Source organism: Opisthorchis viverrini (genome assembly GCF_000715545.1).
Source record: "Opisthorchis viverrini unplaced genomic scaffold opera_v5_99, whole genome shotgun sequence".
Classification (NCBI taxonomy): domain Eukaryota; kingdom Metazoa; phylum Platyhelminthes; class Trematoda; order Opisthorchiida; family Opisthorchiidae; genus Opisthorchis; species Opisthorchis viverrini.
This window is the reverse complement of record NW_008751754.1, coordinates 1,284,620-1,303,962: the sequence shown is the minus strand read 5'-3', so window position 1 is coordinate 1,303,962 and position 19,343 is coordinate 1,284,620. Positions and strand designations below refer to the sequence as shown.

General features: G+C 42.3%; 1 protein-coding gene across 1 annotated transcript in view; it reads right to left on the bottom strand.

Moving 5' to 3' along the window:
• The window catches only part of T265_05293 (hypothetical protein), a gene marked incomplete at both ends in the record, with an annotated part of 33,216 nt that extends 15,451 nt beyond the window's left edge, over positions 1-17,765 (bottom strand). The window contains 3 exons of the mRNA XM_009170268.1: positions 16,870-17,348; positions 17,390-17,533; positions 17,567-17,765. Of these exons, the coding sequence (XP_009168532.1) occupies positions 16,870-17,348; positions 17,390-17,533; positions 17,567-17,765 (822 nt within the window). The remainder of the gene's footprint in view (positions 1-16,869; positions 17,349-17,389; positions 17,534-17,566) is intronic.
• Between the last annotated feature and the right edge of the window lie 1,578 nt (positions 17,766-19,343).

Here is a 19,343-nt window from a genome sequence, read left to right as displayed (position 1 = left end):
TAATGAGTCAAGCCTTCAGCCGTTCTGAAGTTTCACTGCATGTGCCTGGAATAGCATATTTACCGATGTTCCTTGTTGAAGTGCATGGTCACAAACATAAAGAGTAAATGCAAGCAATGTGGAAGGGTTTCAAGAGGATATTATATAAACCGAAGGAAGCGTCCCATTCGAAGTCGTACCATCAGCGAATCCAATCAGACAAGCTGAATCCCAACATATGTAAGAATGATTGATATGGAAACAAGCATGGAAAGAAGAAGAAGCATGGAAAAAAGATCGACAACCGAAGAAAGGACAAACAATGCTGACTGCTCTTCAAGGCACCGTCAGCGCCACCACATTCAAGACTCGCACATCAGGCAAAAAGTGTCTATCACACTGGGTCAGGTGTGAAAGTCGATAGCAAGTATGAATACTTGATGCTATGTATCACGCATAAGTGTCTTAGTCCGCAGTGAGCCCAAAACCGCGATCGTCGACGTTGCTGTACAGACTATCGCCTCAAACAGCCAGTAGCTCTAATTTGGTGTTCATGCATGCATCCTGGACTCGGATCGGAAGAGTGAGACCCCGATCAATCATACCAAATGTGGAACCATTGACCACTTCGCATAGTACTTAGCACTGGATAAGTAGAAGCTTCTCTACTGCACCTGGATGGTTGAACTCAGGCTTGAAATACCAGTCTCCCATGTTGTTTACCAGCATGGATGTAGCTGATCGGGGTGTCCTTCAGTAGACGTAGCCAGGCACGAGTAGATTGCACGACGTGATTATTCCACCTTTGAGTGTGTTCCTATGGCCTTGCCGGGGCACGATGTGAGCCTTGTTACAATAGTTCCTTGCGATCCCTATTCGTTATCGTGGCTTTAACGGAACATGCGTCACTTTATCGGACAGTTTCAGCAGCTGTACTCAGTGGTTGCAGAGCTCTTTACTTTTGAGGTTGAAGGGGACACTCACTTGTGTTATGTTGTCTGTGGGACCCAAAGGATTGATGAGTTCGTCTGCAAGGCAAAAAGGCTTGACTGAGACAGCGGTGGGCCGATTTTTTCTGTCCCACAAATCACTACTGACCTCCTCTTTCGGAGGTTCATCGTCATTACAGCGCTTCCCAACTCGACTGCAGCAGTTTTAAGCCTCTATTTAAGGCGAGCTTGATTTTTTCACACACGACCCAGTCGTCAGCAGAGGTTAAACCATCTACTAATGTGTCATCGAACTCGTGTCCTAGATGTGGCATCGAAAATCCAACAGCCTCGTCCACTTTAATGATGGGAAATATTTGAAAGAGTGGGTCTAATTNGTCTCACACCTCAGTGGCAGTGAACTTCGAAATTAGGAAGTACTGCTACAGCATTCTCATTGGACCTTGCGATTTATGGAACTAAATGTGTCAGTTCCCCAAGCGCCTCAGCACATCTGTCAATTGTGTCATGTGAAACCGAATCAAACGCTTTCGAGATATCAACAAAAGCCAAACTGAGGTTGAAAGTACTTGATGAAGAGTGGAGAAGCAGGATAGGTAACAGCAATGTAGCTTCCGAGCAAACGTCTCGATGTAGAAATGCAATGTGGAACGAAGGCAGTTGCAATCTACGGCTCCAGTGATCAGCAAGCACCTTGTGAAAGCATCGAACAAAGATGGATAACACGGAAATCGGTCTCAGTTGGCCCGATGAAGTCAGATTTGGGACCTTCGGGACTCGATTAAATTCCAATCAGATGGTAGCACTGCGCGTCCAGAAGTAGACCACAGTTAACTTTTTATGGATCCCTCCACGACACATCGAGCACAGCAGACGCTGAATCTTTCCATCTTTTGAGACACATTGTCTGGATGGTGGCGTAGTTGACTTGGTGAATCTGCGTTCGGTTTGCTGGTACACGATGGGCTAGCTGACGACGGCGTAGGGACTTTTCACGTTTGTAAATGTCCTGCATGTGTGGAGGTCGGCAATTGACAGAACTTGCTCCTGTGTCATGATGCCAGCCTGCAACCCTCGGGCAAATGCGAGTGAGCTGTCAAAATGGGATTATGAGTGACACGACACAATCCACGCTTTGTTTGAACCGAGTGCTATAGTCTCTAGAGTTTGACGAATGTAGAATTGTTTAACCGATGATTTGGTCAAGGCCGCTAGATGGAGATTTGTCCAAACGACTTGCCAGTTAAGCACACGTAGCCCAGTTTTGATGCTAGTAGCCGGTCGGCTAGGAAAATACTGTTCCAATTTCACGAAAAGAGCAGTTTGCGTATGTTAGCTAGGCGCAAGTGTGATTGCAAATTTTGTTTGGATCAGCCAACATCAGAATTCTTCACTCGACCAGGCTTATCTGCATCATGTTGGGTGGAGTGTGCATGCCGGTGGTGTTGGCTGAGGTCAGTCTTTGTCGAAAAAAGTCGGGAACAATCAGCGCAGGTCAATTAGGGTAACCACATTCGTGCCAACACTTTCACAGATGTGGACTCGAAGGTGAACTACTAAGCCAGCTTTCGGTTTGCATTACTTGCCGGTCCTCACACATGAGCCCCATGAGTGTCTCCTGTGCACTGGTTGGAAATGGTGCTGAGGCGCCAGATGATGCTGGTACCAGATGTACATTGTCTGGAGTTGCTGAACTCTTAGCTCACCCAGAATGACGTCCTGGCTACCCAGTAGGCACCACCAATACTACTACCGCTACTAAGGCTTTAATAAAGGATTCTGTAGAAGGACTGGTGACTACATTGGGATGCTTGTGGATTGTATTTCGTCGTTTACTATCGATACACACAAATTTACAACTAAACTGGTCTGTCGTTCCAGTTACCCCTGGCATATTCTCAGGATTAATATAATGAGGAAAGTACGGTCATTTGACTCTTCAAGTAACTGTCAACAAGAGTTTTCGCTGAAATATGGCCGTTCCCTTTGACGACATACTTACGTAGACATATATGACAAGGGGAAGAACGGCTGTCCTCCAAGGGCGACTGTGTTTTCAAAGTCAAGCAAGAGGTCGGGAAAGTACAAAGAGGCGGGGGAATATGTGAAACGCCCTAAGACCGACAACATAAACTGGGTCACTCTTCCGGAGGGATCACAGTAGTGCTCCTGGTAGGCAAAGTTCAGTCTGAACCCCGCTTTCCCTCCCAAAAAAATCATATTCCACAAAAGTCTCTTCCTGCGTGATGCCCCCTAGTTAACACACGGAAGACCGAAAATAGTTCGTGCGTCGACCATGAGATGAATAATGCAGAGATTGATGATTAAGCCCAAATGGAACGATTGTACCAGAGTGGTTATCAGCTCTGGTGTGCAAATGCTAGTCAGATGATCTCGGGATGTATTATCTTCGCCTTAGTAAGACTTAGTAAGCGATGAGCCGCAATTGCATCCCATCTTCTAGAGAACCTCCAAAAACCTTGGGGAGCATAAAGTGATTGTCAATGCTGTTGATGACAGCCATGAAGAAGAATGGTGCCATATGCTGTTTTTAGCAACCTACGGTGAGGAAACACCATGTTTGACTACTTTTTGGCATTGGCTGTTGGAGTACTGTCACGCCCGAAAATGAACATGATGACCAAAGCAAGTTGTGTCAGTCATGTTGGTAAATCAATCCACAATTTGACCTACATATTAGAGACTTAGAGCCTGACCCCCAAGAATCAGGCCAGCTGGAAGCTACACTTGACTTTTTAGACAGTTAAAACGCCTTAATGATTAAACAAATGCACTGGTTGATTTATGTCGCAGCCGATAATAATGTATCTTGTGGACGCACCTGGTATCTAGCTGATATTGTGCTCAAAGAGTTTGCAAATCTGAACAAAAAACAGTGCGCTTCTGCACACTGGTATAAAGCAGTTTCTCCATGTCAGCCAGGATAGATTAATTCTCTGGGTGTGAATAAAAAGAGACTATTCGCTACCTACCCCATAGTTTGAAGCACGAAATGCCCTGTGACCCCCCCCCCCCAATCAAATTGTGCCTAAAAAGTGGAAACCTATTTCGTCTCACTACGAATAAGAAAAGACCCAAATAAAGTGTGACAAGGCAGCATGTTTCAAATCAATCTCATGTTTAGGCCTGCCGCTTTAGCAGGTTTTACGTTCGAAGGATGCCCAATCCTCATTCTTCGTTTCATTTCAAGGCTTCACGTAAACCTCAGTGACGCTTATTTGAAGTTACCTGTTCCTTAATCCTAAGCGAAAATAAGTACGAGTAGGTTGTTTGTCCCTGAATTATAGGTAACGAAGTTACCACATGGCAAACGGTTTTATCCCGAAACTGAAATTAACCCATGATAAATATTAATGCGAGAAGTTTGTGGTGCTGTTTTACCCTCACCGCAGATCATGAGCAGTGTGCGTTTCATAAATCTCTAGAGACACTCAAACTTGCCACCACCTGGATGGTGGTTCAACACTCCATCACTTAGATGAATGTGGTTGATTACCAGTGTAACTAACTCTCAGATAGGTGGGATACAGCTAAAATGTGAATTACTCATGATGTCAATCAACTACTCTTCGCAGAATGGTGAAACGTTCGAAAATTTGCGGGTTTGAATCTCCCGAAACATTTGCATTATGTCCGCAGTTGATGATCCCCAGTAAGGATGGAAAAACACTATAGTAATTCTCAGTTTTCCAAAACAGATTGACTTTATCCTGAATCTCTGAAACTTAAAACGTTTCTAGTTATCTTAGAGAGTAAGACCATTGACACCATTCTGTTACCAACCCCTCTTGTTTGGTTGAACCGTTGTAGCCTATAGAGCATCACTTGATTCAGTCAACATCTTGTATAGTCGGCCGCACGCAAAATTGGAATGATTAACTGACCCATCAATATGCGGATAGTGAGCAACACATCTAAGCAAATATGGCGGACCTTTCTGTTTACAACCGCAAAATATGTCAAGCAAATTCAGTCATATATCGGAAGTGACCAATAGCATATCTCTTGCTATACGACCGGGCATCGTATCAGGAAAGAGAACACTACATCGTAGGGCGTTTGTTATGGGAAGTGCTGTACTGAAGACTGGTAATTTTCACACAGCTAAGACGAAGCAACTTAATTCGCCTAACACTAAAAACACAGTATATAAATAGAATTTTACCCTGAGATCGGTATTAGTGAACCTCATCACGGAGTAGATAAGTGACGGCGAAATAAACCAAAAACAAGGGAAGGACACACGTGCATTACACACGTGCCTATGCTTACAAGTCACATCAAAACGGTTCCCGGATGCCGAACCGAATTCTATTCACCAAACAAGTCCATAAACAAAAATGCCGATGAGATATCAGACACCCGGTTCTGTATCTGCACGCAACCACAGCCACATTTGTGTCCTCACGTGTTCAACATTGACCGCAATAACGCACAGCGTTTTTGTCAACGGAAGTCAATACGACAGAATTTTCTCGTTTTGACTTCTCAATTCAGTTTCGTCGACTCTAGAACTTGACTCTCTGACATTCTACTGCTGTAGTCCGCTTTCCACCGGTACCATCTACCTTGGTTTCCAAAAATCCATGCTTGTCTTCCCGGGGGCAGTATGTACCGTGTGCGCCTGACAAAATTACCAAAACTAAGGGGCTGCGCCAGAGCTACCCAGTCAGTACCAGACGCAGTCCCTAAAAATATGAGCAAGACCGAATAAACTATTGAAAACACCGCATATGGCCTTCATGGTCACCCCCTCAAACCATCTTTGATGTTGTTTTCTAGTCATTTCTCACAAGTGGTTTGATTTGGCGGGATTCCACCAGAGCATTCATTGAAGATAAATGTTGAGATTTTTAGCACAAATATTGCCGAAGCTACGTTTACAAACGGAAAGTGAAATGTGTGGTTACAACTCATGTTCAAAATGTTCCTTCGTTGACATCGATGCCTTGGATGCAAATCCGCACTCACGATTCTCCCATGGTTAATGGTCGGACAGACGGTCTGCTTAAGGCCACATCAAAGCCTCCCATTCTACAGTACGAGAGCAACTGCTTTATTGTGAGAAAGTTGGTTATGTTTCATGTGTGCTTTCCAAGCTATCGGAGTGATGTGCAAAGCGCCAGTAATTCTCTCAGTTTTCTCCGATTTTGTCTACTTCCATCCACAATAGAACAAAGTAGAACAGCACATATCAACCAAGAGGCTTGTTCGCTGAATTTTCCTCATAAAAGTGATATGAGATCCACAGGACTTCAGACGCACACTAATGAGATACGGAATGCTAGTAAGGCATGCCCAAACTGAGCGCAAAAATAACCATGCTTCAGTTTATGCCAGGTCCTATGTAATTGTCCGTTAAACAACAGCATTCCAGCGCATCCTACGTGGATTCGAGTGTAATTTTTGTCATAAACATCCCTCGAATTCCGTCGCTGATGCTTCCAATCAATCACTGTATACAACAGCCTATTCCAGTAATACAGATGCACCTTCATTCGGTCCTTATGTTTTCGAGAACTTAGATCCTCATATGCGTGCGGGCACTGACAAATAAATATCCTGGAAACGAAATAACATTCGGTAACAGGGAAGTACAGATCGAGGCATCTTTACGTAGAAAAACTACTCCCGCCGATCGGATTCTACAGAATAATAGAGGATTATTATCCTGATGAAGGAACAGACTACTAGAAAGCGATGCTTTTACACACAAGACTACGTAAGGACATCTTTCCAGATTTGAGGTACTCGTTTTCGGTTGTGTGGCTTCCGTGACTTTCTACTAGCTGTTCAAAGTGAATTTTGAGAAAATTCTCTAATTACTTTGGAAGGAAAGTGTTTACGAATGGCCGCATTTGGTTGCTGTATATCTGCTGCTTATTTCGGTGACCTTGGATGAAAGAATTTTCCCACTAGTCATCACCTAAATTCATGAGATCCTTCTGTTGACTAGGAAGATTGCTAAACGTGGCCGGATGCAGTCCATCTGTGACTGTATTCTCAATGCCAGGATATGTAAGGATAACATGGTCAGTAAGGGATCAAATACTACCATTTTATACATCCTGGGTAAGTGATGTTACTTATAAAGAAACGGTACATACAAGCCTATCTGTGATCATTTTAGAAACCGCCTTGTGTTACACTTTGAAAACTAGAAAATCCAAAGTTAAATGATAGTGGAGAAGTGAAGAAAAACATGCAGTCTCAACAGCATTTGGCACATTTTACCGACCTACACCCGATTGATCAAGGGGACAGCTCAACCATATTATAAAAGTTTCATCCAGCTAATAGCCAAATTATCCGCAAAACTGTGTATCAGATGTGTGTTACACATGGCAAGGTGGGAACTGTACCTTAATGAACCGTCTCGAGCATGTGGCTTTTCTATGTTTTCAACTATCGTCACAAATTTCCGTTTTCAGTTGTGATTGAAAGTGCTACGAATAACCACACCGATTTTGATTTATTGAGATGAACAGGTGTAAGTGATTAACCAGTCTTGCAAGATGGTCGTATACGCTGCAGTTTTTTTCCATTATCTTGCTTATCATTAAGACAACTCCAGTATTGAACCTCAATGCATATTGTTTGAAGTTTCATTATCCAATTGGTACAACCTGATGCTGAGCCAACTTTGACCGTTTGCACATTCTGTGCAACCAAGTGAAAAAGTGCATGGAAATAAAACAAATCGAAGGTTACGTCGTGTTTCAAACGGATAATCATGCGCTTCGGTTGGTGTAAAGACTGCTTCAGTTTTTGTCCAGGCTTTTCAACATAGTTTTTCGACACCGAAGGGGCCTGGTTTGATACATACGTTGGAATTCTACCGGAAAACAGAAGTTGGGCAAGCGGACGCCGTTACGCAATGAATTAATACCTATTCCGGTAATGCTCATGCGTAGATGATGCTCTGCACGAGAGCCTATATGATTATATGAATTTCGCGTAGAGGAATCAACACGCACAACAGTAGAAGTCTGCCATCTGAGGCCGACCAATTCTCAAACAGAGAACTGGAGGTGAAGTGTTGGGTGCATGATGATGACAAGATAGGTGTTAATGAAGATTTGAACAAAGGATCCACAGTGGTTAGACCACTTGAGGCCTGGTACAAGCAGGAGTCAGCTGGATGAAGGAAACTAGCTTACGCTTCCAGAATATAGCGGTTATCAGGGTTAGTGACTACTCTATCTAGCATCCGTGTGTTTCCCACTGACATTAAATTACAACAGATGAAATACGCGCAACGTACAGCAAAAAGGACCATTCGGATAAAACTAGATAAACGGATGGTCTGCCGGCAGTCAGACGATAACATTTCGAAACAACACTTCAGGTATGAAAATTGAACTATGACGAAATTATCCGCCTGACTCTAAAGTTTAATGCAACAACTGTATCCTTACGTCAATTATTTTGATCCCTTTCTTCTCCTAGCATCAACAACCAGCTTTAGCAGGAGTTGTATCCAATAAATTAGACTGATCCATATTTGTTCACCGGATGAAAGTAAACCACAATATCAGGGTAAATGGATTCCCGTTCTTGTAAAGATGATTGACTAACCGAAACAGTAAAACGTCCAGATTGCGCGACTGTTCAGACCAGACTCTAGGTATAATCCTCCGAAGATAAATTCAACCAAAAAACAGCCAATTTTCAGTTTTCCACCGTCATGTTAAACTATAGTTTTCCCCAACAGCTCTAATTTAGAACGGATGATGATGTAAAATATCAGTAATCAATTTCCTGGGAAATTGTTCCCGTACCAACCACATTAAAAAGGAACAAGGCTCAGACATTGGATAGATCAAGCGTACAGTATCTATCATTCATGAACGTTGCTAAACTGCTGTGCTGACGGTAACTAGTCTTCAGGCTGTCACGAGTGTTTCTAGATTTGAAGTTTGTTGACTCTTCAGTCTGCAGAGCCCACTTTACCAAATACTTCTTTGAGGACTAGTGACAACTGAGACAAATGCGGGCGCACCAGTGAGGCCTAACTGAGCTTTGGAGTTTTCATCACTCGTATACAGGCCCTGCTGATCGGACTCATGTGATCTGCCGAGCATTTACTCTTACCTTCCACTGGTATGTCCTTTATAGTTGACCACCGTCTATCTGCTTTTGAAGAGATGCTGCTGTCAAATGCGCCTCAATAAATTTGTTTGGAGGTGTCTTTAGCGCAGAACATTGACTGATAAGTTTGGATCCAGTATACCGCTTTAGGTTGAGTCGTGAAACACACATGCAAGGGAAAATGACGCGAAACAAGCTTCAGACTCACAGCCTCAAAACATGTAAAGCAAAAATGCTATGGAATACATCCAAAGATTCGGCGAGTATGGATATAGTCAGTGTCGAACGTTGACGTGTACTTTTACTGCCTAAACAGCCTTAGATGCAGGACAATCGTGCATTAACCCAGGGTAGATTTATTGCTAGAATGTCATCGCTAATTGCTCCGGTTTCACATTAACCAACGTACGAAATATTTACAAGGAACTGGATACACGACATGTGCCGAAGAATGAGTACGTTTTCACAGGGCAATGTTGCCTGAGCGTAAGGATAGGACATTCATTTTTACGTGTCGAGCTATAGTAAGCTAGAGGGCTTTGTAAATGACATCGATCTAAGGTACCAATGTGAAGTATTCACAACTCTTCCAACCGAGAATTCTTAAACTGCACTAAAAAGCAAAGCTCTCTTAGAAACAGAGTCCTGTTTTATCACATTCATACCGAATAACTAGGTCAAATGCACGGTCTATTTTAGATGCTCATAAAAAACACGGACCTGCCAAAAGACAGTTGAAAATGATCAGGTTCTCGTAACTGTTTTCTGTCAGTTCATGGATGTTTTGTTGAATAAGGGGTTCACTGCTACCGCCAATAACTTTGTTACAAATATCACCCCGCTTCATTACTCATAAGGAGAGTTACACCTGAAGCCGTACTTATGCATCCAACCCGACTTGTTGCTTTCCGGAAGATGAAACGATGACTGACAGAAAAACTCACGTTACACTACTTCTAAAATCTTCTAGTGGAAACAAATGAACAAGTATCAAACTACTTTGTCAAAGTCGGTGATTTAGTTGTAACTCTTGAATGGATTACCTCAGATCAGTGGTCTACTGAAAAAGATTGTAAGGTTAAGTAACAAAATAAAGTGTGGTGTAGATGTATTACGCCATTCTTAGCGCATTTATAGTTGTGGATGTATAAAATCAAGATAACCTAATATCATGTGATGCAACAGAAGAGACACTGCTGCAATAGTCGCTAAGTTGCGTCTAACGAGAGAGAAGGGAAATAAAAGCAGGCAGAAGGGTGCTTCGATAGTGCAATACACTGGATATGCAATCCGGCCACCTCCTGCGTTAGAAATGCTGCTCTGTAGCCAGTGCAGCCTGTCCTGTTGTGGTACGCAAATGCGTTGTTCGTCATCCACAAAGAAGATGCGCCTAACTAGTACAACGTTTGTGGAGCTGCATTTTGTGATATTCGAGCAACTCAGGTCATAATTTCTGACTGTGTCTTCTCAAGGCGCTTCTAGGTAACTGAGAAGCTACGATCAACTACATAAATTGGCGTTATACTTATTCGGTTCGCAGCGCATTTACTCAGAGCTAGCCAAAATGACTGCTGCTCTTTCATACTTTGATAAAATGCCGCCAACCTGAGCCCAGCCATTTTTACTTCAACTGGTGTCTCAAATTATGCTTTCTTATCATTTAGAAGCATTCATTTTCCACCGGCAAAATCGCCTTGCATTGATGCTGCCTACGTTCTAGACTGAAATTTTGCTTAGGAATTCAAGACAATTCAAACAGTTTTTGTGTTCACATAGCTGTTATTAGCTACTTCGAGATACGCCCTCGTACATGGCGTTTACTGGAGATAACAATTAGGTAAACCAAGGATTTTAAGCCTCAAGTTCCTGCCGAAATTCTGCTGCTACTGAGCAATTGGCTTTTCCGTACAGCGCGTACAGGAATGAAGCATGTGCTCAGGTCACCAATGTGATCAGCAATCCCATCTCTTCGTAACCAATGTGCTCACGTCCATATAACTGTCCCAAAACCCTGTTTAGTCTGTTTGTGACTGTACTTATTTTATGATTATCGTACTTGATTGATTCTATTCTGGATATCTGGAAGTTGGATTATACGAACTCAGTGTGAACAGTGAACTACGCAAGCTACGAGAAAACCGAACGCAATACACGAGTACAAAAGGATCTTTGAAGGCCCAACAACTTCCACTAACTATAGCCAACCTGCTTCTTCCGCGTAAAAAGCAAGAAAGTATCTAGGTTAGATGGTGAGTAGATAGAGGGAAGTACCCTCGTTTTGATAGTCCTGTGTAACCTTCAGTCTTGAAATAGAGGCAACTTAGTGGCTTTCTGAACCTAAGCCGGTTTTGAAACATAATGAGTACGTAGAAAAAACATATCCAAGGTCAATATCCACCAAGCCAGTAGTTGACAACTAAACTACTTCCTTGTGTACGTGGTCAAGGTTGAACCTCCTCAAACTTTCAGCCCCAATCAAGCAACATCAACAACTATGGAGCAACTTTGTTCACCCTCAGAGTATTGCAAATGTAAATTCCGCCTTCGCCTTCTTTAGAGTGCCCACTCCTAACAAAAAGTTCCTTGAATTTTTGAAAATATTCCACCTGTTACAACCTGCGTGGCTCAATGGAATCATGCATTCTACAGCAGTTAGCAAGGAACGCACGCAGACCACTCAGACAGTGCCATGAAGGTGAAGGTGTGTTACATGCGTGAACGATGTTTAAAATTTCTGCTTATGTATATTAGTTAACATCTTTACTAAGGGTCTACTTCCATTTCGTCACACCATCCAACTTGCGTTTTCAGAGTACGGTTATCAGTACTTCAATGAACCCTTCCCAGCCAGGTTATTGTGCGCCACAACCGTTGGCGAAAAAACGCAAACAATGTGTCCGTACCCTCAAGTGTGTTTATATTCGAAGCGAAGTCCGGCTAAATCGTCAACCAATTCATCAAAGTGCCTTTCAAACTTGCGCGCACTTTCATAATACCTGACAAAGTGAACTTTATCCAAAGTACAGCTGATGCGTCCACGAAATCAATCAGTCCTGGCAATCTCAATGCATAGACAACAACGCCTGCCTTGAAAGTGGAGCCACGCAGAAAAACGAACCAAGGTTCGTGTGATCCTTGTCAGACATGACCCAATCGCGCCCTCATTGGTGCTCGTGCATCCAAGCTATTGCCTTCAATACATAGCTCCCTTCTCAATTCGCTCACTTAAAATCCCAATGGCAGCGCCGCATTTACGCACCAGTTTGTCAGCTCTCGCATCCAATGCGCAACGACCTACTTCACCTCCCAAAATCATCGGGAACGAAACTTGCGGCAGCCACAACCGCTGTACGACTAGTACACGATCCTTGCAGCTGACAATGATGATGATGATTTTCGTTGCATGAAGCACTCTGTTTGGTGTAGCCAAAGGACCATAATTAGGAAGCGCAGGTTGTATGACATGATTTGGTTACAACAGCTCTTCAGCGCAGGGGATAGTTGACCAGTTATTGTCTCAGATCTTCATACGAACCTACTGCCACCCTTCTCGTACACATCAGCATTGAGTGACGTACGTGTAGTTTACAGTAAATAGTGTTGCTATATGATATACATCGGGGTGGTACACTTAAAGAATAATATATTTACCTGCTAAACTTCCCTTTATTGCGTTCTTTCGACGAACCAAATCTAGTGGTGCAGTGACCACCATGCATTGACTACTTTTCTCACTGGGCCAACTACACAGCCAAAAATTTTACACAAACATTTATATTTCCGACTTCAATGAAACAATTTTCATTTTATTTTCCGCCTAAAAATTTTGGAGACGCAGCTTTCGGATGGAATTTAATTTCCACAATGAAAACGATTCACATGCTGTGCCTTCTGATACAAATTTCAGCTATGTAACAACATTAGCACGCACTATTTTCAACACGCACCTCCATTTTAGACATAATTTGCTACAGCTAATCATCTAATAAAAATACAACTCGGCTTTTGTGATCAACGTCGCTTTTTCAGCACCGCTGGACACCCGTTCACGATAAGTAAGACGTCATGAAACCATCCGAAATATTCACATATGCCACAATGAATCCATGGCACTCATGCTACTCACCCATCTGATAATGCAGCCTAGCCTCCAAATTGATGTTCTTGTGAACGAAAAATCTGCGGATAATAAATGCTAACAGATCACTCTGAGCCTTAACAAATGCTTGGTCGGCGGGAAACTGTGGACAACGTGCACTGTATTCATGCACAAATACGAACGAAAATTATATGCCAGACATCCATTGTAAAAATATGGTTAAAACGTTATATGTACAACGTAAGTGTCAAACGTGTTACATTTACAACCAACGTCCACTAACGTGTAGTTCCTTAAGCCTAAAGTGACCCGAGAACCCTGCTGCTTCTGTGGGTTTTGAAGAGTATTCTGAATTGGAAGCGAAAATGCCAATTTTCCTGTTGCAGTCTGGGGTGCATGATTCTAACTAGGTACTTCCCCAATATACATGATGTTCGTAGTTTGTCTGTTGTTCACATTCTAGCGATGTCGTTCAAAAGTGCTTCAAAGCTATATTTCACAGGTAAGAAATTACACGTTCTTCCTCTTAATGAAAAAATGGAATATATCTGGAATGGACACTAAAAGTTTCACATCATTTTGTGAAAACTGATAAACATCAACTTATGCACGGGGATCAGGAGAAATATAATCAGTGGTCATTCTGACCACCTGTACATGCTAACCAATAGAAAGGTAAAATAAATATTTAAAAAATCGTCCAGTTGAAGCGCTCTTTCTGTGCCTAACTGCCATGTTACACATGTACGCCAATCAATAGAAGGATAGACGTGAACGCCAAAGCCACATTCAACTTAGTGTAAGTCACAATGGATTAGCTATAGGCTGAGTTTCTAGACGATAATTTCTGATGCTAAGATCTCAGTGGTTATCGACGCTGACAAGAATAGTACTGTGTGCCGTGTAAATATGTGATATGCGTATGTACAATTTTCTCTGTAAGCACGTGTTAACGGTTTCACTATTTGTTCCAAAAGAAGAGACTTTTCCCACGCCGCTCTATTGTTTTGATTTAGATGTATGAGGGAGTCCTCGTTCGAAACAGCGTCGCGGCTGTACCAGAAATTACACTGTGACAGTTTTCTTTGAAGTTGGGAGGTGACCTGAGTATCTCGCGCCTGAAGAAGCGCCCTATTAAGCCAATGAAGCCCAAAAGTTGTCTTTCTGGAACATGTAAAAGAAACCCAACACTATGTTTCAAGTACAAAAGCCCCTGGATATATGACATATTTTTCCAATGACCCATGAAAAGTCATGGGTTTATTGGTAACTTGCGTCACAAAATTTAGGCTCGTTACCTCCATTCACTACTGTGTTAAACTCTCCCTCACTGAATGAAAACTTTCGCTCGGTTATTGGGCTTACCAGAAAAGGTTATAATTTGCCGTGACTATCAGGGTCTGAAAGATAGATCGTCCAAAATTCACTAAAACGGTTACCCATGATAGCTACCATCTACTTCCAAAAAGTAGTTCCTCAATCTTGAGAAAGCTTGTTAAGCGTTAGGTCCATTTGTTATATCCCAATTGTGTCATTTGATCACTGTTCAATAGTCTGTCTCTACTCCCAAACCAACTCCATATTTATATGCGTACATATCATTGGAGATAACTTAAGGTTGGAGAAGGTTGGAGGCAAACCAGCTAAACCAGCTAGCTGCCCTTATTGCCGACAGTTCCAATTTGTAAGCTTGCTTCATTGTTTGTACCATTCAGGAAGTCAATCTTTTTAGTACGATCATACCAAAATAACGTATCTGTTGCTAAGATTCTGAAACAAATTTGCTCTTGCTTATTGTGGAATATTGACACACAAAGTGTGCTACAAAGACTGTCCTGCCGTACTCTTAAGACCCTTTCTCGTTACCAACACCCTGTAACTCAACTTATTGATAAACGTACGTTACTCTCAACCGATCAAATGCAAGACTGAACAGATTTAAAAATTCAACTTATACGCTCATGGACCTTCCGGTCTACTGCCTTCACAGAATACCCAAAAATAAGCCTATCAATCTTCGGCTGTGTGCAAAATAAAACTCAAATCTTAGGCGTCACAAAAGTCATGAAGCTCCACCTCAACCTCCTTCGTGAAGACCGGCCAAACGGAAGACTGCAATTTTCTGGTTACTTCCTTAAGGTTAGCACTATCAGCCCTTTTTAGTCGTTAGGATTTTCTGTTACGCAGGTGACTTAAAAATGAGATTGTCACTCTTCTGGGTATAAAGTGATGGCTAAATCATGCACCTTTGTGGTAAATTCCGAAAACGCCAAAAGATTCTTTGTTCTTCATGGTTGTCAGTTGGCCCCAGAAGTGATTCCTTTTTATTGCGAACTTTAATATTTTGGTCGTGTTTGACAGTTGATGAAGGGCTGTCTCTCTGTCAGTGCACCGTAATGTATACATTAAAGTTGTGCACTTGATAAGTACACTTTTGAAAAGTCACTTGCCACCCAGACAAATAAAGGATGCAACAAAAAAAGAAGGGGGCGGTTCAGAACTAATGAGAGCTAACTAACTTAACTATCACTGCAGTATATGGAAATACCGTAACTTGAAATTTGAAAAATTAATAATCCTTCAGACGCCGAAGTCGGCTCTAGACTGGGATTACGAGCATAAGAGACTAATGTAAAAAAGTTTAATTAACGACTGTTTATCTCAGTGCAAAGTACACACATAATACGCTGTCCCGATCTGACAATGAGTTTGTGAGATTTCAGCCAGAAGGAAACTTTCGATGGCAACTTAGAGCTTTCTGTAGTAAGACTACATTTTCTTCTGTTGCACTTATGCACCATACGTCAAAATACTGTCGGTTTGAAACGATATTCCACTGTATTCTCTTTCCAGTCAGTGGCAGCGTAAAAGCTATGCCACCTGCTCCTTACTCTTCTATTGTTTATCTAATCAAGTGGGACCAATTCCAAACTTCGGAAGTCCCAGTGAAAATATTTGTTGGGTAGTTTAAGAAGGCCTTAGGAAGGCCGATATAACGAGTTACCCATTAGTGTCCAGCAGTGGCCACAATGCTTAAGCATACGAAGTGATTCATGCAATATGCAAAAACTGGAGAACGAGCCCGTTCAGATGCGTTATAAGGTGGTACTTTCCGCCTCGTGAACTGTGTACATCGATCTTAAAAGTCAATTTCACGTGAAAAATAAATAAATTTTCCGATCGGTTGGTTGGAAGAAATGCAACCTGCCGACTGTCCTTGATATTATGCATAGCTTAGGGGATGAAATGATCAGGGGATAACGAAATTGAACATAACGTCTTCCGACTGTTTTTCATCATATAAAATATCCATAAAAACCCTTGTAGGATCTTTAAACAAGACCTCAAAAAACATTAAATGAAATGACCAGGGGATTACGAAAGTGAACATAACGTCTTCCGACTGTTTCTCATCATATAAAATATCCATAAAAACCCTGGTTGGATCTTTAAACAAGACCTCAAAAAACATTAAAGGTAAAATCAACGCAACTTTTGATTAGATAAGTCCTTGCATCGGAAGTCTCTACCACATTCTGGTTTCGATGACGTGCTGTTTTTCTGTACCTTTGATTATATTGCATGTTTTGTTTCCTGGATTCAAGGACGAGTAACGTTAGCATCCGAATAAAACCTAGCTAGAGCATTTACAAGGGTAGTTTGCATAGTGATCCATTTCGACCGGATTAAATTGGTGGAGAATAATAATGCATGGTATTTAGGACTTACGCCCAGATTTTCCGCATGATGTATGAGGAGTGTGGTAACAGGTCCAGAACCCATCATGTTGAAGCAAAAAGAAAACAAAAACAGAAGAATCCAGGGATCCCTTCCAATATTTGTGCAAGCATCGACCGGCATGCATTGAAGAATAAGCTTTCGCATCCTTTCCATAAGTCCAGTTTTCAAATGCACCGTATCGCCTGTGCAGTCTGACGGGTAAACCTTGGCTTTGATCACTTTAGTGTCATCTGGGACGTCTCGATAAAGTGCTCCAGAGACAGAATAGTGAAGGCTTATTGCTGCGAGAATTAACATTGCACCGTCGTACGCGTATCGGTCTATCAGGAAGACTATGAGGTATGGTATCGACAGAGCAGCAAAACCACAGCCGGAGAGGGATAAGCTGATGGCAGTAGCGCGTCTCTTACTGAAATAGGTCGTGCATATTGTCAGTGAAGGAGTGTATACCAAAGTTAGTCCAAAACCTGAGACAATTAGTTAGACGAGAGAGAAGATGTCGCCTTACCAAATATAACTCCGTACCCGATTGCCACCCCAATGAATTCCTCGGTTACTGCAGACAGAAGTAGGCCGCCGAAACACATTATTGCCCCACATATCACTACGATCTGTTCGTTAAACCTGTTAGATAATGTGACCGAAATTGGAGCTGCGAAAGGTTAACCTAAAATAAGCAGCTCACCAAACAGCAATCTGATAGCAGCTGACAGTCCCCCGATCCCCGCAGCCATAGCAGCAGAAGTGTTGTATTTGTTGATGATTTCAACATAGAGGATAGCATATCCTTTCTCAAAACCACAGGTGAGAAAGTGGGAAATAAATGCGCCGAACACAACGACCCAAGCCCATCCTTTGTCTTTGTAGGATGCCTCTCCGCTCATATAAATCGAACCCCTATGCAAATAAAGGGATGCGTGGGAAACTCAAGAACAACGGACAAATTATTTCATAATATTTGCTCAAAAGTGCAAGTAACTTTTTATTTTGTGGAGTAGTAAAACAATTTACCGACCTCAGCAATTAAACTCCGTAAAAAGCGTGAATCGAATTTTTGTGTCAATTCCACCAAATTCAGAACATCATTACCTCCATGATCTATGGTTCAGAATGCCGAACCTCTGAAAATTAATGTCTGGCGGTGGATGTACTCAGAACTAATACATGAAGGGGCATACTTGGGTCTCTAACCCTCCCGCGATCCATTACTCAGATGACGGATTATTCATTTCAGGAGTCAGTTGATGACCCCTGTAATGGATCCAAAATGGGAAACTAAAAGGTGTGGGCACGAATGAACAACCAATTCAACAAAGGAACGGAAGAACGAGTGAGGGGATGTATGGGCAAAGAGGATCTGTCGGTGATGTGAGTAGTTTTGGTAATTTTCTTATATATTTCGTCCTGTAAGCAAAGTCAATCCATCCTGAAAGGTCAAAAAGCACTGTACAGCTGCTTCATCCTTACTGGTAATCATCAGCAGTGCACATCCCACAAAAATGCGAAGAGTCTCGAATCGCGATAATTGGACTTTCAGTCACGGGCGGGGGATCAGCAGTTTAAGGAGCCAATCAACCCGTGCGACCGCATGATGTGAATCCCGTTATTTAATAATGAGTGGCGCTATATCCTGTCCAATTGCGAGTTCAACAAACTGCTGGGCAGCCGCTTGTGCCCGAACGCCTAAGTGCTTAAACTATTAGCTAGGAGGTCTCCGAAGTTTCGTGAGACGCACATTGCTGATAGGTCTCAATGAGAATTAAGCAGCTGTACAGTTTTTCTCGGCCTTCCGGCAAAGACTGGCTTCACTTACAGGACGAAATCTCCAGAAAAAGTGGATATGGGATGGAGGAAGCAGAGACAGTGTTGAGAGGAATGCAAGACGAAAACAAGAGGAATGGAAAAAACGGGCTGGTAGATAGACAGATGGATTAATGGAATGATGGATGAATAAATAAATAAATAAATATAATAGACAAGTGAACAAATTGCGAATGATAGTAAAGTAGTGAGGCACGGAGATGAATGATGAATGGATGATAAAAATAAAGGGAGGTTAGAAGCAAAGATTGGGTAGATAGATGCTATCGCCGAAAAAGAGGAGTAAAGTAATAGATATTAGATTCATAGTGCGCAGACAACCTCCATAAAAGACCGCCATCTGATAGTGAAAAACGCCCCCACTCTGTTCTTCATAATCCTTCGATGCAGGAGGTCAGAAAAGTTCGGTGCTAGACGAGTCAAAGAGGAACTACCGAGAGGGAATTCAGCGTATAACGAAACAAGTTTTCCAACCTGAGCCGAAAATAAATCGGCTTGTGAACAAACTCCGTCCATGGCTTTGTCCTGCTTGGGAAAATATCTCTTCGGCTAGATGTGGTCGAAGTTGGATCTTCCCGTTTGGAGATCTCTTTCTTTAGCTACAAAAATAGGCCACAATCAGTGGGACGTGAGTTAGCAGG